Here is a 25,454-nt window from a genome sequence, read left to right as displayed (position 1 = left end):
ATGTAAAAAGGTAATGAATGTAATGAGATGCCTGGCTGGAACAGAGTGGGGAGCAGACGTAGTCTCCTTGAAGCAAATATATATATATTTAATTAGAGCAAGAATTGAATATGGGTGCTTGGTGTATGGATCTGCAGCCAAGTCAGTGCTAGCCAGATTAGATGTAATCCAAGCTAAGGCATTGAGAATATGTACAGGAGCCGTGCGAACTTCTCCAGTATGTTCATTGCAGGTAGAAGCAGGAGAAATGCCATTAGATCTGCGAAGAAAGCAGCTTCAGGCGAATTATTGGGTAAATCTGATGGGTCAAAAGGGGGATCACCCAGTGAACAGTACAATTCAGACAAGCTGGGAAAGAGAGATGGCAAGACTGTCAAGTTTTGGATGGACAGGGGAGGCAGTGGCACAGGAAATGGCTATAAAAGATAAGAACTTTTGCCCAGGGGTAATGTGGCCGGCAGTTCCTATATGGCTATTAGAGGCCCCAAAAACCGATTTAGAGATACTTAAAATTAAGACGGATAATCCTGAGGCAAATTTAGTATATGCAGTCCAATGTCAGATAATGGAGAGATATCAGGAACATATTAGCATTTTTACAGATGGTTCGAAAGATCAAACAACCGGTGCCACAGGAGCAGCTTTTATTATTCAGAGGTGGAAGGTCCAAGATTTTAAGAGAACGTCAAATTTTTTAAGTGTATTCACAGTGGAATTATATGCAATCTTGATGGCAGTGCAATGGACTGAGCAGATTCAGAACCAAAAAGTATTGATATGTAGTGACTCTGTGTCAGCTATCAGTAGTATCGGGAAAGGGTCGTCAAAGAGGCGGCAAGACCTTGTATATGAGATTTTAATAGCAATTAGAGATGTGAAAAGGAGAGGGGTAGAAATTTCGTTTATGTGGGTTCCAGCTCATGTAGGCATTACATATAACGAAAAGGCTGATAAATTGGCGAAAAGGGCTGCTCAAAAAGAGGCTATAGAGGTAAATTTAAATCTATCTAAGGCAGAAGGTAAAAGTGTAGTGTGGCAGGAAACAATGCTAAAGTGGCAGCAAGTATGGGAGCAGGAAGCCAAAGGGAGGCATCTATTCAGGGTACATGCTACGGTTAATATCAATAAAAGCAGAGGGGGGAGCAGTCGTAAAGAGCAGGTTACTATGGCTAGAATGAGAATTGGTCACACAGGATTGAACAGCACTTTATATATTATTGGAAAGCATCAGAGTGGCCTGTGCTCATGTATGGAACCTGAGACAGTGGAGCATGTGTTGATGTTGTGTAGGAAGTATGATCGGCAAAGGCAGGAGCTATTCTCAGGACTGAGAGAAATTGGCGTGGAAGATCTAACTCTGGAAAATATTCTAGGAGTAAGCGAGTGGGGAAAGAACTGTCTTTTTAAATTTTTAAGAGATGCTGGAGTGTATGACAGAGTGTAAAGGAATAGTGGGATAGGCCCATAGATGGCAGCAATGCAACTTATTGGATGCCGGCTGCCGTAAAATCCCAAAGAAGAAGAAGAAGAAGAAGAAGAAGTAAAAAGCTTTTACGCGGAGCGGGGGGGGGAGTTTGTACACGCGCGAGCACATTCGGGAGATGTTTCTCCACTTGAAATAGAAGCCGCGGTCTCGAGGCAAAACGACGTAGCTTCAACCATTTGAACGCCGCGGGGCACTTCTGAGACAACATATGCATATGTGTTGATATTCCGAAGGGTGGTGAAACATGAGCGGGCGCAGAGTTCGGCGAATGGAAAGTCGAGGAGAGCCGCGAGCCGACCACTGAGGGGGAGGAGGCGTTCACAGCGGCCCGCCGGGGGCTCACCTCCGACGCGTTACCTGCTCGAGCTGCTCCAAGCGTCACTTCTTCCTCCCGCGAGCTGAAATCAGCGGCATGGCTGAGCACGAGAGCCTGGAGTATGGCAAAGCGGATTTTGTGCTCCTGGACAACGTGTCCATGGAGGAGTTCATGGCGAACCTAAAACTCAGGTAGGCGGCCATTCACTTTTTTTCTCTTTTTTTTTTTTTTTTGGTAAATCCACACAAGCTCCGGAGAATAACAAGAGCAAACAAACACACACACACACACACTCGGGGTCTGAGGACAAACTTCGTGTGCTTTCCACCACTGTACGTTTATCCGGAAACGTTTCCGGTTGCGTCCGCTCAACAGGTGCCAGGTGCGTCCACAAGCGTTCATTAACGCAACCGTGACGTCACACATCGCTGGTCCCTGCGCTCCCTGCTCTCGAGCTAACCGATACTTCTGTTTAGGTGTTGCGCGGACTCCACCCAACCTGCAAGCGCGCGCACGCACGCACGCACACGCACCGTGTTCTGCAGACCGATTCCCGTGCGGGCCGGTTTCTATCAGCTGTGTTTGTCAGTGGCACCCTGTCTCTTTATGAATGAACAGGGAAGCTTTGTGCCCGGGGTTTGTAGCTTCTGCCCCAATAGCCTAAATCCCGTGTTCCATTACTCTTTTACAGTGTGGTGATGAGCCTCTTTTAGAAGGAAGGGCCGTAAAAATGTCAAAATAAGAAGGTGGTGCTGTCACTTTGATATTGGATCGTTAATCACGGAGTAGATCCAGACTGATCCTTCTGAGCCGATTTATTAGTCGTTTAGTTTTCATCTCAGTCAAGTAAGATTTCATATTTTTTTTCTGTCTTTATTAGCTCCAGATCACACATAATAAAACCAAAGCATCACGTATGAAACTCTAAAGAGCCTTGTATTCACGTGGTTGACTCCCTGTATTGGATCTTATTCATATTCATCATACCGCAGCACTTGGTAAAAACTTCATGGCCTCCTCGCTCGATACACGTCCAGAGCTTTGACAATATTCCAGACGCGGGCGGAGATTTGTGGGCTGAATATTTGTGTGTGTGTGAAGGCTGCGCGTTCTCCCTTCTAAGGACAAGCAAGACGAGCTACAGGACTCGCTTCATGCCAACAGGAGGGAATGAAAATATGGGGCTTTTCCATTTCTTGGAATACAGTTACTTTAATATCTCAGTGTCAAATGCATGTTAAAAGTTGTTTTCCCATTTTGCAATTTTGCAATTTTTTTGAAGATGACCAGCAGGTGAATTGTTAGTCACTGCTCCAAACCTCTATGTCTGCATGTGTGTAACCGTGTGAAAGATAAGCTGAAACCCGCCTGTTTCCCAGGAGCTTTTTGAGCTGCCAGACGGAACCAGCCTCCTTTCCCTTGTTTTGTTTTCCCTGCTAAACTAGACACTCCGGAGGTGGCGTGCACGGATTGTTATTTGCAGAGGGCGTGACCTGCCGACAGCAGGGCGGGTGTTTTGCCGAGGTGGGAGTGGAACTCCTGAAGGAGGGATCCAGAGGGCAGGAGGCTTCTAATGGTCTCCATTTGCCCTGCAGAAGTGCAAAACACGCAGGGCGCCAGCAAGCCCCGTCTGCACATCTGTCCTTGCTATATTTTTTGCCAAAGTGCATTGTGGGGATTTTTTTTATTTTTTAAAAGTCCTCACAATAAAAGCTTAGCTCTAAAAATACTTTTTAGTTCTATTTACAAGTTCTCGGAGAGCAAGAAAAGCACGTAATGTTCTGCTTGGTAAAGAGCTTTTGATTTTTTCTCTCTCCCTGCCCTCAGACTGTTCAAGTTGACATTAACTGCTGTTTTGATTCTGAGGCGGAACTGCCTGGCCCGGTCCCAGTGAGCCTCCCAGTCCCTAAATAGAGCCCCACAGATGCCCAGTCTGCGTTCAGGACAAGCCTGGAAGGATAAAAGGTCGGGCTGAGTTGCTGAAGCGCCTTTGGGAATCAGCGGAGGAGATTTCCTTTAAAGATGACAGCGTGTTACACACTTAAGGGAATTATGGCAAAATAGAAAAAAGATTTAAGTAGAATTTCTCCAGCTCTCTATGTAGATTTTCTCCTCTGATGCCACGAGTCAGACAAAGCTGCAAATAGATGTGCGATGATATGTCACCATAATAAACACGATTCACCAGGTTCATGCCGTTAATGTCATCGCAATGTTGTGAAATACTTCAAATGACTCTGAAACATTCTGGCAATCCCCCTTTACCCGTTTTCTCAAACAAATATATATTTTTGCATCACAGAGAGGACCCCTCTTTTGTGAAAAACAAATGAGTCTTGAACAAGGTACCCAGGTCCCCCTTTTATAAAAAAAAAAAAAAAAAAAAAGTATGAGTGCTGCTTCCTCATATTTCAACTGTATGATGCATTCTGAGTGATTTAACCTTTGAACCCCTCCTATGGGTGAGTTCTAGAGGGCTTTGAACAGGAAGTCTCCAATAATACTGGAGCAGGAAGGCATGGCATTTCCTCTGCGCCTCACGTTACGTCTTCTTCCTGCTGGGACTCCTACGCGCTGAGAAGATGGGCTCGGGCATTCGATGGCCAAAATTGCGGGGGGGGTTTAATGCCTGAGGTGGCGTTGGTGCATGTGCTCCAAGGGGGGGGTTAGCAAAACTCTCCAATCAAAGCGGCTTCTGAAGTTTCCAAGTTTCCAGGAGCCTGACCGTGAAATGTTCAAGCAACGTGCTCTCACCTGCTGTCCTAAGGAACAATGGGTGTCCTGTTTTGAGCTGGCAGCGGAGAGGAGACGAGGTGTGGTGCAGAAAGGGGGGCGGCACCACGCTTTCTTCTGCTTAGGGGGGGGGGTCAAAGTACCCACGTGGAGAGAAGCTCAGGGTCCAGGGTCAGGGCCTCGCATGTGATACGGCTCACTTAATGAGCCCGCCTCTTTGATCCGCTGATACTGAAATGTCCTTATATGTCGTAGGTCCCTAATCCTTAGGGCACTAAAGCAAGCTGTTCAATTATTTGTGTGAGCGCCAGCTGAGTCGGCGTTTGGCTCTGCCAAGTCTGGAGATAACTGGAAGGGTTGTTTCTGGAAGTGCGGTCTCGTAAAGTATTACCTACAATAATCACAGGGAGGGGTGTCATTACAGCTTTATTGATGCTAGTTCTCTCACTAGTGCGCTTGTGGAATCAGTTGGTTGATAATATTCTATAAGGAAAGGTGATTTTAGTGTTGTTTTAGTCCTCCTCCCTGCCTCAACAAACCGGAGGAAGCCACTTTGGATGAAACACTGCCTCCAAGGGTGTGAACGTCTTCCTGCAGAAACCTCAGAAGGGCTTTGGAAAAAGTGCTTGGGCCGAAATGAATGTTGTAGTAGAATCAAAGCATCTGCTTGATCTCACACATGTGTTCTCTTTTCACACCTTTTGTTCATTGCGCCCTGCTGCAGAGATGGAAATGGGTGAAACCGTGCAGAAAATGCCTCCGAGACTATTTAATCCCAACCTGCTTATTATAGTTTTTCTTTTTTTTCCTTGGTCAGTGACTGGAAAAAAAAATATTTATAGACGACGTTCTCCCGCTGGCTTCTCGCTATTTAGTGTCTCTTTCCCCTCAAAGTCAGTTACAGACAGAACCTGATAATGTTGTTGTTGTTTTTTTCAAAGCTTCTGGCTGTGATCCACCGGGTCGTTTTGCCGGTTGTTGAAGGGTAAACTTCAGGGAGGAGGAACAAGGTCCGATGGGCCAATTGAGGTGTTTCACGGATTAATAGTCACATTTCCAACTGCAAAGTGTTACTCAAGTTCCCCGCGCTCCCCCAGGAGAAGTCTCCCCCTTGAAGGAACTGAGTGTGGGGGGGGGGGGGGGCTTTCCTTCTCCCCCCGTAGGCCCGATCCGCCAGTGAAACGTCCCGTCTCGCCCACAAGAATTTCCATCCGAGCTTCTGTAATCCGAAACACACTCTGGAGTTCTTGCATAAACAAGGGCTGCGCGTTGCGTGGCTCGATGACCTTCAGGAGCTCACAGACGCGCGTCTCCTCCTGCGGCCTCACGGCCACGAGCTGGCGGGCGAGGTCGGGAGGAGGTCACCTGACACAAGCTGCACTTCGTCTTCTTCTTCTTCTTCTGCCCTTTTGTGTCATTTGTTTCTTACCATCGCGACGCCTCTCCTACGACGTAACGTGTCATAGAAGGTTTGATTATAGATGATTAAAGGCACACTTGGAATGAAATGTGGTCGTCAATATTTCTGACCCAAACGTGTCCATTAAAGTATGTTTGGTCACATTGTTGTTTACTTTGATTTATACTATTTGGAACCAGAAGTTGAGGAAACCGTCTCCGCACACGGACCATTCCGTAGTTGTTTCCATCTCGTCACATGATCTCCAGTCAGTGGATGGAGTCGTTATGGACTCATAGGTTTTCTTAGTTATTTATGTTTTAACATAATTGTGAATCTACGTGCTCTGTGTTGTGACATCACGCCGTATGTTTACTGCTGTTGGGAATTAGACCTCAGCCCTCAGTTTTATTTACATCAACACAAGAAGGCTAACAACTCCGCTATTATGGCATTTTGCAACTTTCCGGACATAATGATTTAAATAAGGGCTTTTTTGTGTGGTTTTACTGGAAAGTTAATTTAGCTTAAAATAAAAATGATCAGCTTGTCTAATGTAAGTCAATGGGGGGGAAAAAGCCTTTTGAGCACCTGGAAATCGTCAATCTGTGGCAGAGTGGAATTAAAAAAAAAGGCTTTGATTCTGTTTGGGCCTTCTCATTTTTGTTATATTACAAATATTGATTGTGAGATAATTCACCTGTTTTGGAATGTCTTCAGGTTGCATTAAACTCAAGGATTAAATGCTGTTGGACGTCACATTAAAGCTGTCTGGCTCATGATTTAACAAGCAACCGCTTCCTCTGTCTGCAACATTACCCCCATACTCAAGCTCCAAGAAGCTCCTTCTCCAAACACACACACACACGAGACACAATGCATTCATGCAACACTCTTATCTCCTATCTGAGCCTCAGTCACTGAGGCCGTGAGCACTCCAGTCCGTCAAGAATCAGCTCGCATGTCGTCATGTGTGCGAGTCCCAAACAATGTGACTCAGATGGGTTGTGTGTGTGTGTGTGTGTGTGTGTGTGTCCTTGGCAGCTGTGATGTCATCCTCCCTGCTTTCTCCTGCGCTGCATTGTTGCTTTGTCCACCTGTTGGTGCGGAGCCCGCAGCGGCGGTGGGGGAGGAACAGCGCACTCATGTTGACAGCCAGCGCGTGCGTCACTGCGCACGCACACACACACGCATGCATACATGCATGCAGTGCTGACACTGTCCAATGAAAGCTTACCTTTTTAATACTCTTCACAGTGTTGGAAAGTAGCGAAGTACATTGACAAGTTGGAGGAACTTCCTCACTTGACTGTCTATTTAATGCTTCTTAATACTTCTACTTCACTACATTTCAGATGGAAATAATGCACTTTTCCCCCTCTCTGAAACCAAGTCTAAACTGTATTTATTCAATTTGAGTTAAAAAAACAAACATTTGAACCTATAATAAAGTTGTAAATAAGTAGTTCTAACTATACACCAATCCCAGTGCCTCTGAAATAGCTTGTTGAGTAATGTTGAACTATGTGGATGGTTTTACTTTCCCTGCTTCTGTTGCCCTCATTTTCCTCCAAATCATGTCAGATTTTCACGTCGTCATGCGTTAAAGCAGAAGCTGAAACCAGAAATCTCTTTAATTCAATTTTGGGAATTGAATCAGATTGAAATCACCTCTATAAATACACATCACAGCTTGTGTGTGTGTGTGTGTGTGCATAAAGGGTGGAAAGGATGCTCGGTCACCTGATCTGCAGCCGGGCTGCTTACGAAAAGCAGGTTCCGGGTTTTTCAAAAACATATTGACGTTGTCATTCTGCAGAGACCGGCCCTACATGTCACATCCTCGAGATAAACAAATGGTCCTAATCTCAAGATTCCAACTAGTTCGTCGAGTCGGGCTTGTTGCTGTCAGGAACGTGTTTGCGTGACATCACGCTCTCTCCTAACCCCATGACGCTGTCCCATATACTGTCACACAGACATCGCCAGAGGACAGGATCGTGGGACACAGTTTTGTCTTCAGACACATTCAGTGTTTGATGATAGAAGTTTAATCAAGCCTCTATGAATACGCATTAGTGTGAAGGAAGTTTTAATGCGTCTCTAGATGTGTTGCATGCAGGGGAACTACCCTTTTCTGATTTTGGGTGGAGGTTGACATGGACCTGAGGCAGTGTGGATGGCTCCTGTAGACGGACCGGGAGCTGCGGTTAAGCGCTAAGCAGGCTTTACAAAGCCCCCCGATTGAATGCCCAGATGTCTGAGGTCAGCGGGCTGTGAAGAAAGAACTGTACTTAACGGGCGGAGCAGAGGACCGAAAGGTGGAGCTCTACTATCCCACCAGGGAGCGACTCCTCTGGTCCTATTGAAGTCTGAGAAAATGACACTTCTCTCTGGATTTATTCCCTCAGTAAACCTTGTGAACATGATTGATGGTCCCCTTCAACACATCAAAATGTATATTTAGTAAATTATGGTCCTCTTCAAGGAAAATAGAGCAAGGGCGGCTTTTGGGGGCGGGGCAACTGTGATTGACAGTCCTCTACCAGAGACGTATACACTACCCCTACTAGTTGTAAACCGTCGTACTCCAGGCTTGATGAGCATCCATTATTCAAAGAGCGGCGCCACGACGACCAGGTCTTCTAATAGAAACATGTCGCCCAGACAACTATTGCTTAGTTGGTGTTGTTTATCTGAAGAGGATAGCTAAAGAAGTTAGACTGTAAGAAAGCAAGACTGACAACTTTAATTATGAGAATTCCAAAATCTCGATTGTACATATAATTCCTTAAATGAACTGCAGCCAGCTTTTGAAATGTCCTGCAGCCAGCAGCAGCGAGGTAGAAGAGACCAAACAGAGATAACGGGAACACACACACAGATTATCTCCAGACCTTTCGTAATTCCTGCCATGACCCCGAAGGACACACAAACACACACCCGCACTCGCACTTTATTTTATTTTTTTATCCGATTCAAACAACTTTTATGGGATCAGACGTTGTATTTAAGTCTGATCCCATAAAATTCTGCTTTGAGTTTAACTTTACGAGCTGATGAAGTTTTTACGATGCAAGCTTCCCCCCCCCCCCCCTCTCTCTCTAGTGTGTCTCAGGGCAGCGATGGCGTGGGTGGCACCCTCACATCGTTGATTTAAATCACATTAAACTCTCAATTCTTCTGTTTTATTTTTTTCTTCCCTGGGGGGAGATTAATGGTGAGAAAATGCCATAATTTACTCGCGCTCCTCCCAAAGTTAACCATAATAAAGTCCCACCCAAACAAGATTTCAGACAGCGTGGGTGCGCTCTGTAATTGACTGTGTGTGTGTGTGTGTGCGCGCGCACTGCTTTGTTAGAGTGAAACACATTCAGTCACATTTCGTCTTTTTTGTGACTTTTTTGTGAGCGTGCGTCTGAAGGTGGAGGAAGTGGAGACGGTGGTTGAGGAAGTAGAGAAATTAGGGAAGGTGTTGTAGGAAGTGGAGGCATGGGTGGAGGAAGTAGCCAATTATTTGTCACGTTTTACCTCATTATCTGAAGTGATTCTGGACGTCTTCCGACTCCACCCATCTCTGTTTCTAGGATAATTTAAAAATGCCGCCCCGCGCTTAATAAAAAACAAACTTTACCCGCTTTGCTTGTATGATACTTCGTCCTCCCTTATCTGTCCCCCCCCCCCCTCTCCCTCGTTTCCTGGCAGCTCTTGGGGAGGGGTCCCTTCTGGCAGGAGATCACAGGCCTGCAGGTCAGACCGGTCCAGAATCGCTTCCCTCTCTCTCACTAGGGGTGGTGCAGAGGGAGTTGCTCAGTTTGCGGCCCCTCGGCTCCCCAAAGCCCCCCCCCCCCATCCCGTTCAGTCTGAAGAGGAAGGGCGGGTGACAGCGGAACTACACGCTGCGTTTTCCCCATGTTCTCTAATCTCTGTCCATTTTAAATCCTCCCAGACGAGAGTGCAACAGACGGATCAGTACTTCAGTTGGCACGCTGCGACTGATTTTGATTTCTTTTCGTTTGGGCTCTGGTCTCCTCGTAGATGGAAGATGGGGACAAGCGTGATTCGTGGGGGCTATTTATAGCCGCGTGGAGGGAGAGAAACAGCTGGGCACCACTGGGCTGTTCTTTCATTCAAGCTCTGCCTGCGTTGCTTCCACCTCCTGCACTGAGGGGTGTTTTGTCATTGGGTGGGAAAATAAAGATGATCATATTTGTACAAATATCCCCTTGACGTAAGGCTTGAAATGAGGCAATCGCTGAAATGCAATGTCAAACAAATAGAGAATCCAGCAATCTGGTGAGAAAAGTGTGGCGAAAATTCGCTTTTGCGATTTAAAAAGATGCTTTTGCTTTTAGAACTAAAGTCATGGTTTAAATTTGGTAAAATGTGAGGAAAAGAAGAATTGCATATATTAAATAAGAAATATGATATATACAGTAGATGGGTGACTAAAGAGTTTTCATGCAGGTGTTTCATCACATTGTTTATTATTAAATCCCCTGTGATGCATTAATACAAGCGGATGCTTAAATGCAAATGTCTCCTCATATCACTCGGCATTGTGGGAATATTTCCATTCTAACAAATATCAGGAGTTAATGACACTGGTCTTGTTTGTGTTGATGCAAATGTTAGTTCCCTTTGTGGTTATGTAAATATCTGAATGGATAGCAGAGCTCCTCTCTCTGCATCCCCAGCTGGGACGTCTGATAAGACCCCCCCCCCCCTTCCCCCACCACCCATCATGTAAACTATTGTTCCCTCCATGTGTCTACAAGTGTTTGTGTCAGACAAAGACCTCCGTTTGACATCTGAACAATGGAGCGAGCGCTCAGCAGCCTCCTGACTGATGTGGAGGTGGGGGGGGGGGCACAATGGGTCTTTTTCTGTTGCGCTAGAGGAGGAGGCAGTGCTAGCATGTTAGCTTAGCTGGTCATTGGGGAATCCTAGTGGACGTGCTCTGTGTATGCAGGTTGGATCAGTATTTAAAGTGTGCCCATGTGACACTGACAGGTGGTTGCTCTTTGTTCTGTACTTTAAGTCGGTTACCTGTGACCCGATGTACATACAAAGTAATGAATATCGTTTTTACAGTACGCTCTTGGAGCCGTGACATGAATGCTACCTTTCAATGGATGGAAGCACTGTGCATAGATTACATCTCCTCAGGTGGGTTTCCATGCATTCCTTGGAGCATGAACCTGCTTGAGGACACAGAACCAAACGCTCCATTTCCACAGAACAACATGGACACGAGCTGAATGGATTAACTGTGCTCCCAGGATTGTTATTGTTGAACGAGGCTTAAAACGAAGTGATTATTATGACGTCTCGGCCCACAGCCGACGTGCTGTATGACCGCCGCCGCACCAGATGAGCTCATGTAGCGTGTTATTGGCTCTGAGCGTGATGCGTGCGCTACTTTGTCCGAAGCCTGAGCTCATCGCGGTGACATGGTGGCGTGTCGAACTGATTCTTTTCAATAGTACTTCTTGCTGTGTTTTTTTTAAAAAAAATTTAGGGACACTTTTTGCTTCTTTTGCTTCGCCAAATAAACCCCCGAGAGAAACTGAATCCTCGAGTATGAAGTCTTTCTCCGGCGTGAACCACAAACGGCCTGATTCATGTCGCCTTTTTTGATTTATTGGACGAATGGCCTAAACAGCCGATTTAAACCCGAGGAGGGTCACGGCGAGCGAGAGCGACGTCTCTCGATCCGCGCGCCGAGTCTTTAAGAAAAATACAGGGGCGCTGGGTTTATTTTATCTGGCAGTCGCTTCAAACCCGGCGTGGCGAAGGCGTCACGTGGGCCCTAATAATTACGCTTCTGGCCTCGGGTTCGGGCAGCTGGGAAGAAAGAGGCCATTCTTCTGTGGGGAGACGGCGGACTCCCGGTCCTCTTTGGAGAGGAAGGAGGTCAGGCAGCCTGAGGGGAGGAGAAGGAGGGGGGGGGGGGGGGCAGCAAAAGGATCCTAGAAACATTTTCAGGACTTTGCCGCATGTAGAAAATCAAATATGATGGTTTTTGATGAAATACCTCAATTTTGATGTCGCTGGATTGTTGGTTGGTGCTTCAACAAAATCTTCCAAGGGTCTTTTGACGGTCTGCAGTGATGTGGATGCAGAGAGTAAGTGGGTAAATGCAGGTGATGACCTTCCTAGAGGTGCTGACCTCACAATACGACGCCCAGTGTTTCTCTCTGCATCGCCACCCCCCCCTTTTTTACCTAAAAAAAAAAAAAGACCACATTCATATGAATTCATATGAATTTACAGATGGATTTTAGACATAAACCTCGGATGTGATTGATGGTCTCCTTCCACAAACGATGAGCCCTATTAATCCTCCGCTCTGCTAGTTTCATTCTCTCCACCAGATGTTTGATCCAGCTGCGGGGATTAAATTAGGACGGTCAGAGGTCAGAGGTCGGAGCTCTTTGTGGAGTCTGCTGCATGTTGAAACGTCGGAGAGACAAACTCATTACACAGAGAGGGATGGAAGCATTGATGACCTCAATGGCAGTGATGTAATAAAGGATCTGCTTAATGGTGCCCATGGAAAACGTGTCTTATCAAGTCCAGTGTCACAAAAGCAATAACAAGATCACTGGTGAATAAATGTTAATTACGGTCATTTAGTTTAAACAGAGTTAAATAAAATCTAATAAAGGAGGAGCCAGATCTGAAGCCGTTACCTGGATAACTTTAACCATCACAATATAAGATATGACTTTAATATTGATGAGAGAAATAAAAAGTATAACTATCCGTAGACATTGAGTAGAACTTGTTGTTTTATTTTTTACTTACGTAGTTTTATTTTGCCTTGAACGTCTCGGGGGTCACTGACGAATGGAAGCACATCTGATACTCAACGGTGTTCCCTAAACGTCCCCCCCCCCCCGGTGTGTCCTCAGGTTCGAGATGGGGCGGATCTACACGTACATCGGCGAGGTGGTCGTGTCCGTCAACCCGTACCGCGCCACCAACGCGTACGGGCGCGAGGTGGTGGAGCAGTACAAGGGCCGCGAGCTGTACGAGAGGCCGCCCCACCTCTTCGCCATCGCCGACGCCGCGTACAAAGCCATGAAGAGGAGGAACAAAGACACGTGCATCGTCATCTCAGGTAACGCTGCCTTACTCCCTCGTACGGTCCAAAGGAACAATGGCTCGTGATCCTCTTTTGTCTTCTTCATGCAGCATTTCCTTACAGTATAAATGGCGCCGCTGTAATAACACTGTTTTTCCTGTTAAGCTCAGGTGTTTCCTCTCCTGAGATGAGAGATGTTTGGGAATACAGTCTCTTATCTGGTGTATCAGCAGCTAAAGTAATAAAAGCAATCCGCCTGGTGGGGGACAGAGCACCACCTGGTGGTCAGAGGGCGAAACTGATCTCCTCTTAACAGTTTCAATGCAATAACTAAATCCTGCTCCTCAGTGGGAAACATGTGTAGAAGTAGATGGGAATATGTTTTACACGGCTACATTCAATCCGGAAAAAGAGGAAAAACGTAGGTTACATTATTTGATTATTTATTTTACAACAATTGCAAGGGGAATATTTTCTAAATGTTCACATGTGTTACCGATAATGGGGGGAAATGAGGGCTTCCAAATTCAATACGAGGAGGTATTTCTCTGTGTTTCATTTGAAGTTCGACAGAGTCTTTGTGACGTGACCGTTGGTCTCAGTCGAGTCAATCGAGGAGCTCAGGTCCTCATGTTTTTACAGGACTTTAAAATGCTAAATGAGACATGTGGTGCGGTGGCCTGCCTTTGCATTTACTGGTTTCTGTGCTTCGTGGCTCGCGGGTTTCGTTCCAATACAAAACCCTCCAGACTCGTGTTCTCTTTTACGTCGTTTATTTAAAATGATTCGTTTCTCTTCTCCACAAATACAATTTTTCAAGTTCAAAAGACCCCCTCCTCTTATCCCCTGAAAGTTATTTCAAATATGAACTTAACATACAATAAGGGAATACACATAACAAAATAAATACATATGATTTGTAACAAAAACAGAAAATGTTGCTCAAACATGAAGTGAATTCACTTGATTTTATTTTTCCAGACTTATAAAAAGAGACATTCTCAATGTTTGGTTATTCAAATCTCCTGATGTTTGCCAGTTTAATTTTAAATGAAAGCCAACTGCCCCCCAAATAACCCCAATTATATGAATTGATCAATTTAAAACTGGTGTTTTTGCTTATTCATATTGCAGGGGAAAGTGGAGCTGGAAAGACCGAAGCCAGCAAGTACATAATGCAATACATCGCTGCTATCACCAATCCCAATCAGAGGGCCGAGGTGGAACGGTGAGTTTGGTTTGGTGACTAAACTATGAGTTCTTCTTTGTGGTTATTGCATTCCCCCCCCCCCCCATCCTGGAGGGGAAACGGCTTTTAGGTCAGCTTTAAATACTATATATAAATGTACAAAACCATTCAGACTCGACAAAATGCACAACTCCCTTAAATAGGATTTGGTATCAGTGGAGAATATGAATTCATCAAATGTAGGTTAATCCGATCTTTGTGGGGTCACAGGTCAGTCTCCATATGACAGGAATATGTGTGGCCTCTTACATGGTGCCCTAATGCAAACATTCCTATTTTATTTAAAAAAGGGAATATTCTGAAGCTAATATTTGATAAAAGATGTATCTGATGTAAAATGTTATCACACTTTTTTTTTTTTAATGTACTTTTCTGTCTACCAGCTAAGTTTTGCCAGCATAATATACTTACAGATTAATCTTAGTTCAACAGGTTTTAGGATTAGTTAGCACGGCTTGAATCATTAACCATGAAGTCATAAAGGCTAAACACCCTCACTCGCCCCCCCCCCCCCCCCCCCCGGGCCTCCACTCCTCAGGGTGAAAAACATGCTGCTTAAATCCAACTGCGTCCTGGAGGCCTTTGGGAACGCCAAGACCAGCCGCAACGACAACTCCAGCCGCTTCGGAAAGTACATGGACATCAACTTTGACTTCAAGGGCGACCCCATCGGGGGCCACATCAGCAACTACCTGCTGGAGAAGGTAACGGATGGAGGTGGTGGTTGTGGCTTGTGCACAGCTTTACATTAAAGTGTAGGCATCTCCGGAGGGTTCCATAAAGTTGTCAGAGACTTATTTAAACTACCTGACCCATCCGAGGCAGTGGGAGCTTTCTCCTTCACTACAGAAACAGAGCTTTTTGCTTTCAGAACTTCTTTCTGGCTGTCGCTCGAAGATGATTCTTATGCTACGGCTTTTTTTCCCCCTCCAACAGTCCAGAGTGATTTTCCAACAGGAAGGAGAGCGGAGCTTTCATTCATACTACCAGGTAAGTGTGCGTGTTACTGTGTTCCTCCTGGCGGGAGCGTAGTGGGGTCACAGTTTGTGCAGGACGCAAAGACGCATTCAATTAAAACGCGATGGACAGTGATTCTTCACGTGAGAGCAAGCGAGCCGTGAATTGCGAAATGCGCAAATGCATGTGCGATGTTTCTGTTCCTCCACCAGCTGCTCCGAGGCGCTCCGGACTCCCTGATACGCTCTCTTCACATCCAGAAGGACCCGACGGCCTACAACTACATCAAAGTCGGAGGCCAAATTAAGGTGCTTGTTACGGTTCGACTGGCACACAAACAAGATCTGGGAGGAGAAACGACACAATCCAGAACACAACTTACAGATGGGTCCCTGGAGCAAATCACCAGCAGCTATTTCAGGGTGGAGTATTTTTGGGGGTTTATACCGTCTTTCCACGAGCTTTTAATGAGAAGGAACAACAACAACCACAACAACAAAAAAACACTCGACAGCCGTAAGCGGTCTGATGTCACCGAACACAAGGCGACCAAACAGCTGATGCGGCGGTTTGCGACTTAATGAACTGTGAGGACCTGTTCAATAGATGAATGGGACGAGAAAAAAGAAAAAGGCTTTGATCCTCGATACAATACAAACATTTATTCACGCTTCAGCAGGGAAAAAAACAATTCAATGTGGGTTTTTTTATTTATTTTTTAAACTTTGCGATGATGACGATGATGCGGTTTCTCCTTCCTCTCCCCAGTCTTCCATCAACGATGGCGCTGATTTCAAAGCCGTGGCCGACGCCATGAAGGTGATCGGCTTCACGGGGGACGAGATTCAGACTGTTTACAAGATCCTGGCCACCATCCTGCATCTGGTAACACCCCATAATACCAGGAGATGGTTCCTCACAGCAGCCCTGCGCAACACAGGACCCACTGTGTATATATTTTAGACAAATGAGCGACGTCTTGGGAAAGATACCGAGAGATTATTAGTGAGCCGGATGCAAAAAAAACGAAGAAGAAACTCTATTAATCTTGGAGAACAATCCGTCTGGGTTTATTATTATTATTATTATTACAGGAATAAGATTTAAGGCAAAGAATTATGTAATTTTTCACTCATCACAAGGAGAAAAGACACTTTAACTTGTTTCTGTCTAGTTAATTCTGTCAAAACCTTAAGCAGATGTCTTCATCTCTCAAAATGGTCACACTGTTTCTTTAATGAAAATCAGGATCTTGAGGCCGATTGGAAAACCATCAAACTGTCAATCATGACAGTGAGAGACATTTTTTTTTTTTTTTTTTAATCCGCCCAGGGCAACCTGTCGTTCGGGGTGGACGGCGACGTGACCCTGATCGAGAACACCAAGCTGGTGTCGTCCATCCGGGAGCTGCTCTCGGCCAAAGAGGAGATGGTGGAGAAGGCGCTGCTCTACCGCACCGTGTCCACGGGCCGGGACGTCATCGAGAAGCAGCACACGGCGCAGGAAGCCGGCTACGGCCGGGACGCCCTCGCCAAGGTCTGTTCCCGGGAGGTGCTTGTTGTTGTCACACTGATTCACATCCCCCCCCCCCCCCCCCCGTGCGTCTGCTAACCTCCGCCCGTCCGCCCCCCCCCCCCCCCCCGCAGGCCATGTACGAGCGGCTCTTCTGCTGGATCGTGGGACGAATCAACGACGTCATCGAGGTGAAAAACTACGACGCCAGAGTCCACGGGAAGAACACCGTCATCGGGGTGCTGGACATTTACGGTTTTGAGATTTTCCAGAACAACAGGTCAGGATTTATTTTTATTTTTAGCAGATCCAAAAGATAGATTGTCTTTCCGAGTTGAAGCTAAACAAACAAATCGAAACACTTTGGTTGGTACATGAATAAAATCTGGTTAATAATAGGTTTGTTTTCCAAAGCAACACTTCATGCGTTCTGTCTCCTCCGTGTCTCTGCAGCTTTGAGCAGTTCTGCATCAACTACTGTAACGAGAAGCTCCAGCAGCTCTTCATCCAGCTGGTGCTGAAGCAGGAGCAGGAGGAGTATCAACGAGAAGGGATCCCATGGAAACATGTCAGGGGGGGGGGCTCTCATTTGGAGGGAGATCATTGCTGAACGATCTGTCCAAGTAGTACACAGATAAAAAGAAATAGCTCTGACTCTTTAAGGAGTTTAATAGATGAATGAATCAATCATTTTATTTAACTGTCTGGTATATAGCCTTCTGTTTTATTAATTAAGATCATGAATTTCCCACCATGAAAGTTGCTTCTTTCTTTCAGATCGACTACTTCAACAACCAGATCATCGTGGATCTGGTGGAGCAGCAGCACAAGGGCATCTTCTCCGTGCTGGACGAAGCCTGCATGAACGTGGGAAAGGTCACGGACGAGGTTTTCCTCCAAGGGCTCAACGTGAAGCTGGCCAAGCACGCCCACTACACCAGCCGCCAGGTAGGAGGCGCCGACTTCCTGTCCCTGCGTCGTGAACGCGGCGCCAGCCCCCTTCGGCTCAAATGCTGGGCTTTACAACCGCAGTATAACACAATGAGCTTTGAACCCCGCGTGCTGAGCATCGGGTACAGCAGCGGTAACCCGAGAAGCGTCAGTTTTCACCGAGCAGTAAAGTGACCATTAGCGCTGAACACGATCCCGATAGCTCTGATTATCAGGAAAGGCTTCCAGTCTAATTCGCTCAAAGGGGTCCGACCAGACGCACCCGGATCACGTGAGGAAGTCTCTCTGATCCGCGGCTCGGTAGATGCATACATCGATATGTAATGAGTGTGTTCCTAACAGCTGATAAGCAGAGTTTAGGGAGGGGGAGGGGGGGGGCGCAGGTCTCCGCTCGGACACAAGAGGGCCTCAGCTGTCAGAGAGAGAGAGAGAGAGTCTGACTCGACACTTTGCACAAGTGATGTCACTGGCAGCCAATGGCACGGAGCTGGTGTTTATGCTGCGGTGGAGGAGTATTAATGAGGAGAAACTGGGTGATACGTTTCAGGCCAGTGAAAGCAATGAGGCTGGAAGAGATGGAATCGGGTTTTGGGGTTGTCTGTCTCTCTGTCTCTCTCCCTCTGTTGGTCCAAATCATTCATTGTGATCGTTCTTAACTCAAATAATTGTTATGCTTATTTTGCAGAGTTCTTTGACCAAACGTCCTTAATAAATCACAACAGATTTACATCACATTACCCACACAGAACGCACACTAAGCATGAACCAGTGATCATTGTCTGCCTGGAGACTTCATGTTAAGCTACAAAGAAACAATGTTTGAAGGAGCTTTTTGCTCGCCTGTCATGAGACCTGTTGCCAGGCAACGTCAACATACTCAACTTTTTGTCACAAATGGGGAGGGACAACGTGTCAAAAGTGGTCGGGGTTAGACGTTTAGCAGGTGATTCATTTTGGAGATGCAGTAATTGTCTCCTACGGGCAGCGGACGTCGACTCGACTGATTTGTCTGCAGCGCCACTCGCTGATCTGCAGTCTTTTTTTCTTTTGAGATGCGGGAGTTACTTTAAGCCAAGGACAAATGCTACAGAACACTCTTTTGATAATAATATATCCGGTATTGTTATTAATGCTCCGCCAAGGCGAAGAAAGGATGTAGTTACGTTTTCTTTTATCCAAAAACAGGAGTCAAAATTGCTTCTGTGGGCTAGAAGCCTCAGTGGGTAAAGCTGGGTCTGATTCTGAGCAAGGACCTGAGACAAGTTCTATAAAATGGACCTCCAGTTGAGATTAACTGGGTGAAGTCAAAGAATGAATCTTATGTACGTTGTCGTATTTTCTGATGGCGGCGTTGGTCGCGCATGACGTGTTAACGGGAGCTTCAGAAGATAGAATTGGATGAATATGAAGTATTTCACAGTCTCAGTAGATTGGTGTGTGTGTGTGTGTGTGTGTGCGATGACGGCATCGTGAGTCGTGCTGACACACACACACACGTTTTTAACTGTCCTCTAAAGGTTCTGCTAACAAGCCGAGGAGAGCTTCCATGGCTAACAGATGGCTTTAGCGTTCCAACATGTCGTGTTGCTTTACAGGCTGGTGATGCAGGATTACTTTATTTTACGGGCCTTCAGGCTTCTCGCCCTTGCTATGAATTATTAAGAAGCTTCTCTTGTTTACAGAGATGTCTAACCGCTAATCTAATGCTGATGGTGCTGTGAATTTATATGAATAATTTGTTGTTTAACAGTTTGTCTCTTCACACTGACCTGGAACCTGTTTGTATAAATGTTTTACTCTGGGGTAATCTGATTGTGTTTAGAAAGTTTTAAAAGGAGAAAGAACTGGATTTGGGGGATTTTCCTTCACTTGTGCCCTCGCTGTAGGACCTGATCTCACTTCATGTGGACATCTGGTTGGCAGCCGGGAGGCACAACGTCAGCAGCGGGGACAACTGGGTTAGCGGAGTAAATGCAGCAGCCGGCACTTCGATGACGGCATCGTGAGTCGCGCTGATACGGATGTGTGGCTTTGTTTCTCAAAACCCGCATTCTCTCCACTGAGCACCAGGGGGCGACTGCTCTGGTCCTATCGAAGTCTATGAGAGAGTGACTCTACTCCTCTCTTGATTTGTTCCCTCAGTAAACGTAAACACAATTTGACAGTCATGATATGTAGTTTCAAGTCTCCTTCAATACAGCATGATGTGCATTTAGTGAAATGTGGTTCATTTTGAGTCAAACGGACCATAAAGCATGGCGTTTGCGGGTCCAGGGGTTGGAGCCAAGGAGGCTGCAGACTGGATTATTATTATTTTGCTTTAGAAAATGAGAACAATCACCTTTTTAGGAAATGTATGATTTTACAGACTGTTGATCTAAAAAAGAATAACCATGCTAGTGGTGTTTTGTTTTGCAGGGATTGGTCGTCCTGCTTTACATTTATGTGGTCGCAGGGTTTTTCTGAATTAGCATCCACTAGCATTTCTAGTACAGCTGGAGGTTACATGTGTCTCTGCAGATGTTCTTAATGGGATACTTCTGATTAAAAAACAAAAACAATATTAAACCGTGTGCGTGTGTGTGTGTGTGTGTGTGTGTGTGTGTGTGTGTGTGTGTGTGTGTGTGTGTGTGTGTGTGTGTGTGTGTGTGTGTGTGTGTGTGTGTGTGTGTGTGTGTGTGTGTGTGTGTGTGTGTGTGTGTGTGGCACATCCTCATTGTGACCTTGTTCTGTTTCTATCGTGTGGCCTCCTCTCACACACACACACACACACACACACACACCTCCATCACACCCTTCTCTTACCACCAGGCTGCATCCCAAACACAGAAGAGGTGCTAGTAATAAAGCTGCCAAGAAGTGTGTGTGTGTGTGTGTGTGTGTGTGTGTCATTGAGATGGATGAGGGCTTGTGTGGCTTCCAGCAGATGCAGGCTGTCGGTCTCATTGTGCATCTGTTTCTTTCACTGTGTGTATTTTTTAGTGTGTACTTGTTTATTTGTTTCTTCTTTTATTGGGATTCATTTCCGAAAGTTGTGTGTTGTCTAATTTAAATGTGATGGTTTCCTAATATTTAGACATTCGAAACTCCTTCCAGGCTTTAGATCTTAGTCGAGTATTGAGACTAAATGATTTAGTTTTGCTAACTGGGTTCTGTAGAAGACTATTTAATATTTTTGAATTCTGCTAACTGTTTTGCTGCATTAAAAAAAAAAAAAGCAGACATTACGGTGCCATATGTCTGCACACCTGTCGGTCCGTTTGTCCGTTTTTTTAAAGGGTCAGTAGAGCTGTAGAGTGTTCTGTCAACACTCGCTTTAAGTCGCCCTGCTCGCATGCTAATCACTTCTCCCTCTCACACCTGTAGTTTATCACACACACAACCTTACCCTGTGCCGCCATGAGCCTGTGTGTGTGTGTGTGTGTGTGTGTGTGTGTGTGTGTGTGTGTGTGTGTGTGTGTGTGTGTGTGTGTGTGTATTGATGGCTGCACCCTCCCTGCCCTGCTGCTCACTGGCCTACTTACAGGCTTCAGCTTCACACTTTTATTTTTCCACCACGCCACGTTTGTCTCTGCTCCTCTTTGTCGGCCCCTTTTCTCTCTCCCTCTCCCCCCCCCCCCCCCCCTGTCTTTTCTGTGACGTTTTATCCATCCTGACATCGGTGGGTGTTTTCCGCATCACTACATCTGCGCTGCATTTTTGCAGACCGTCCTTAGTGTTCTGGCTAAAAGTCTGTAGAGTAACAACAAAAGGGCCTGCTTGTATTCAATTATAAGTAAACTTTTTTTTTTTTTTTTTTTTTACTTAGAAAGTGGAAGATCCACACATCTGACACTTGTACTTGACACTTGTTGTAAATCTGTTCTCATATTCTACTCATCATTCATTTTGAGGAGGCCTCTCATCATCTTCCCCAAGGTCACTGTCCTTTTTTTGTTTCTGATTAGTTTGGAATCCACCATTTGCTTTTTATTTGACAATCATTTCCATAGCAATACGTAGAACAAATCTGAATTCTTCTCAGGAACCCATTATGGTTCCTTTCGGTCTACAGCAGAGATACTTTGTGAGATGATTCTTCTCTGTTGCTCTCGTCTGTCCCTCTGCAGCTCTCACCCACAGACAAGAGTCTGGAGTTCAACAGAGACTTTCGCATCAGACACTACGCGGGAGACGTGATGTAAGAGAAGCTTCTACCTGTGATTCGTGATCCAAAGTCATGCACTTTTGCAGATTGAATCTTCGGGTTCTTGAATTAAACTTTCCGTATTTATTACCTATATGAATACATTGCATTCTGTATCTCTTTAGATAAAGCCTTTAGCCTTCAGTTAATGTAAAATAAAAAACCAAACGCATTTGATGAATTTTACAAATATCACAAATCGGTCACTAAACAACTTATATGAACAAAACATTTTGGTCAACTGCTCCGCCCCAATTAACCCTATTATGTGTCATTAGAACATTTTACGTTAAAAAAAATAAATGGAAGAAAGGCAGCAAAACATCCAAAAACCCAAATGAATGTGGATTCATCTTGATTTCTCGGGCTGGGTCATTTATTCATTGTGCCGAGAGAGTCCGCATCGCATTGAGTTACATCTAAAGAACCCTCGTTGTAATAGGCAGTTAAGGACACTGGCGTGCACACTCCAGCATTTAAACGACCTCTTTATTGCCCCCCCCCCCCTCCCAATCCTCCTCCCCAAACAGACAGCGCCACTTCCCGCTCCCAGAAGTACTTCAAATGCATAAATCGCACACATTAAGGCCACAAAAAGTGCTCTCAGGGAAACGTGTTGAGCCCATTTCTGAAGGCTAAGTGTCTGCTGCCCCCTGGGGAGGAGGGTCGGGGGGTCGGGGTCGTCCTTGATTGATCCCTGAACCACTTATACCAGAAGGCAACAACCACCTCCTGTCTCACAGCTCTATTTATAGCAGCTTATTGTCTGAAAACCTTCAGTAACTAACCCCCTAACCCGGTGTTAAAACCTTTCGTTTGGCTTTGTGGGCGTCGCCATCCGGGAGGTTTTTGCAACCAGATGTGAGACTAGAGGGTGACGTGAAGTACGACCGCTGGTCCTTTTTAGAAGACCAACGAGTTTCCAATTAACCTTTTTTAGTGAAGTAAAATGAATGGACTCTGTGAAAAGGTTAAAGTTGTAAGACGTCTCTCAGACTCCCGACTCGAGCGTTTACACACGAGTTGGACTGTGCCGATGTTTAGGCCTCCTTGTCTCCTTGTCTCCTCTCCTCAGGTACTCGGTGGTGGGGTTCATTGATAAGAACAAAGACACTCTGTTCCAGGACTTCAAGAGGCTGCTGTACAACAGGTGACACACACACAGACACACACAATACACAGTACTGCAATGACGTTCACACACAAGAACAGCACTGGAGTAGTACAACTAATCTAATGAATGAGCTCTCTTAATTCCTGACCTGTCTAATGTGCATTTGATGACACTCTTCACTCAAAAGCACAATGTCATCGATCACATGTCTCAATGACACTATTGAACAGATAATAAAATATATATATATATAACTTAAGAAATAATATTTCAGTCAAAATGATCGCGAACCTTTTATATGTTACAAGGCTTCCCCTTTTTTATCCCCCCCCCCCCTTATGCATTGATTATGGCTGGTGATGTTTCCAGTTCCAACCCGGTACTGAAGGGCATGTGGCCCGAGGGCAAGCTGAGCATCACCGAGGTCACCAAGCGGCCGCTCACTGCCGCGACGCTCTTCAAGAACTCCATGATCTCGCTGGTGGAGAACCTGGCCAGCAAGGTGGGCCCCGTCCCTCGCGCGTCAGACACCCCCCCCACCCCCCCCCCCCCCCCCTAGTTATTAACGCGCCGCCTCCCTCCCGCAGGAGCCCTACTACGTCCGCTGCATCAAGCCCAACGACGTCAAGTCCCCGCTGCTGTTCGAGCAGGAGCGCTGCCGCCACCAGGTGGAGTACCTCGGGCTGCTGGAGAACGTCAGGGTGCGACGCGCCGGGTTCGCCTACAGGCAGACCTACCCCCGCTTCCTGCAGAGGTACCTTCTAATAAACTCGTCAGTCACTCGTTACAATCTGATCAACAAGGTGAACCTCTAAAGGTTTTTGCAGGATTTTACACTGCTGGGTGTAGAGACTGTAGTCGGCTCGCATCTGATCTTGCAGCTAATCGGTTACCTTTCCAGCAGCCATGACAAAAATAACCCTCAGGGGCACGTTTCCCTACAAGCGTAATAAATGTGTCCCCTAAACGTGATTTAAAGCAGGCTGGATTATAATGAATGGGAAGAGACTTTGTAAAACATTTGAATGCGCTGCAGAAATGACCCTGTTTTTAACTGCTTGTCATTGACCTGCATTAACGACTCATGTTTTATTCATAAAAAGAGCTCAAGTACCCGATATTACAAGACTGTTTACATAATAATCAACACTAATTTGCTTTCAAGCTTACTGGCAAAGCCCTTCATCTACAATTAAGGGGTCACAAAAGTCTGATAAGCTTGACTCATCATTAATAGCCTTATTTTTATGGAAGGAAAAGAGGGAAGGTGGACTATTGCATGCATGAATATGTAAGTTATTTTATAAAATAATTCAAATGGCAGTATTATGAATGAGGAGGCTACACAGAGCTATTTTAAAGTTGACATACATTTTATTTTCTCACACACACTTATTAGCAGCATAAAGCTGGACATTTAGTCCATAACTCTTCTATACGGAATCGGTTCAGAATTTATACTTATTGATGGTAATTTTGGAACACGCTAACAAGAGGTTAAATTGTTGGGAAAAAGAAGATGTAAGTGCTTGCATTTCATTAAGATTATAGCACTTAATTACCTTTTTCGTGCACAAAAAGATCTCCATGGCAACCCTGCTGGGAGCAAAGACCCTCAGATATAATTTGATCTGATCCTTAAATCCCCAAATCAATTATTTTATAAAAAACAGTTTGAGAGATAAGTCTGAATTCTAAATTATGATATTTTTCTCATTAAGATTTCTGTGTCAATAAGAAAATGTTAATAAAATACAGTAACAAATGAAATACCAACATTAACACGTGCTATGCTCTCTGGGAGGTGGATGCTAACTTTCTGGTGCTTAGCAGGTGAGATGTTTACCATCTTAGTTTAGCATATTAGCCTGTGCTAACATTTACAAAGTGGCCTGTTTCCATGTACAACAATCTAGATCCTGGTTTAGCTGCTCCTGCAGGTTTGAAATAAACATTGATTTGGTCTCTGGCGTCACTCCACCCTCCTCCAGATACAAGATGATCTCCGAGTTCACGTGGCCGAACCACGACCTGCCCTCCGACGGCGAGGCGGTGAAGAGGCTCCTGCAGGGGTGCGGCTTTGACCAGGACGCGGCCTTCGGCAAAACCAAGGTCTTCATCCGCACGCCGCGCACGCTCTTCAGCCTGGAGGAGCAGCGGGTGGAAATGGTCCAGAGGATTGTCCTCTTCCTCCAGAAGGTGAGAGTCCGACCGCCTCGTGGTGGCTTCCCACCTGCTGACGCCACATTGAACCTCCGGGCCCCGTGTGAAATGCGCACCATATAGATTCATTCTTTTTTTTAATCCAGTTTATTCCTGTTCCTGATTTTTCACCTTGCACCGGTTGTCTCATGAGAATCCTGAGAATCCGCTTCGCTCGAGGAGCATCTCCAAGCTCTCCGACTTGAAAGCCTTTTCCCAGCCGAGTAAAAACCCCTGCAGCAGACGGATCGTTCGACCT

At 45.7% G+C, this 25,454-nt stretch overlaps 1 protein-coding gene across 1 annotated transcript in view; it reads left to right on the top strand.

Annotated features, from left to right (window-relative positions):
• The first annotated feature begins 1,540 nt into the window (after positions 1 to 1,540).
• The window catches only part of myo1d (myosin 1D), a 46,241-nt gene continuing 22,327 nt past the window's right edge, over positions 1,541 to 25,454 (top strand). The window contains exons 1-16 of the mRNA XM_037464714.2: positions 1,541 to 1,993; positions 12,852 to 13,060; positions 14,159 to 14,252; positions 14,812 to 14,977; positions 15,210 to 15,263; positions 15,443 to 15,538; positions 15,999 to 16,115; positions 16,563 to 16,766; positions 16,877 to 17,022; positions 17,196 to 17,310; positions 17,520 to 17,690; positions 21,803 to 21,873; positions 22,955 to 23,029; positions 23,363 to 23,495; positions 23,581 to 23,747; positions 24,985 to 25,192. Of these exons, the coding sequence (XP_037320611.2) occupies positions 1,899 to 1,993; positions 12,852 to 13,060; positions 14,159 to 14,252; positions 14,812 to 14,977; positions 15,210 to 15,263; positions 15,443 to 15,538; positions 15,999 to 16,115; positions 16,563 to 16,766; positions 16,877 to 17,022; positions 17,196 to 17,310; positions 17,520 to 17,690; positions 21,803 to 21,873; positions 22,955 to 23,029; positions 23,363 to 23,495; positions 23,581 to 23,747; positions 24,985 to 25,192 (2,121 nt within the window). The 5' untranslated portion in view covers positions 1,541 to 1,898. The remainder of the gene's footprint in view (positions 1,994 to 12,851; positions 13,061 to 14,158; positions 14,253 to 14,811; positions 14,978 to 15,209; positions 15,264 to 15,442; positions 15,539 to 15,998; positions 16,116 to 16,562; positions 16,767 to 16,876; positions 17,023 to 17,195; positions 17,311 to 17,519; positions 17,691 to 21,802; positions 21,874 to 22,954; positions 23,030 to 23,362; positions 23,496 to 23,580; positions 23,748 to 24,984; positions 25,193 to 25,454) is intronic.

This window comes from Pungitius pungitius, chromosome 21 (genome assembly GCF_949316345.1).
Source record: "Pungitius pungitius chromosome 21, fPunPun2.1, whole genome shotgun sequence".
NCBI lineage: Eukaryota > Metazoa > Chordata > Actinopteri > Perciformes > Gasterosteidae > Pungitius > Pungitius pungitius.
This window is presented reverse-complemented; position numbering and strand designations above follow the sequence as displayed.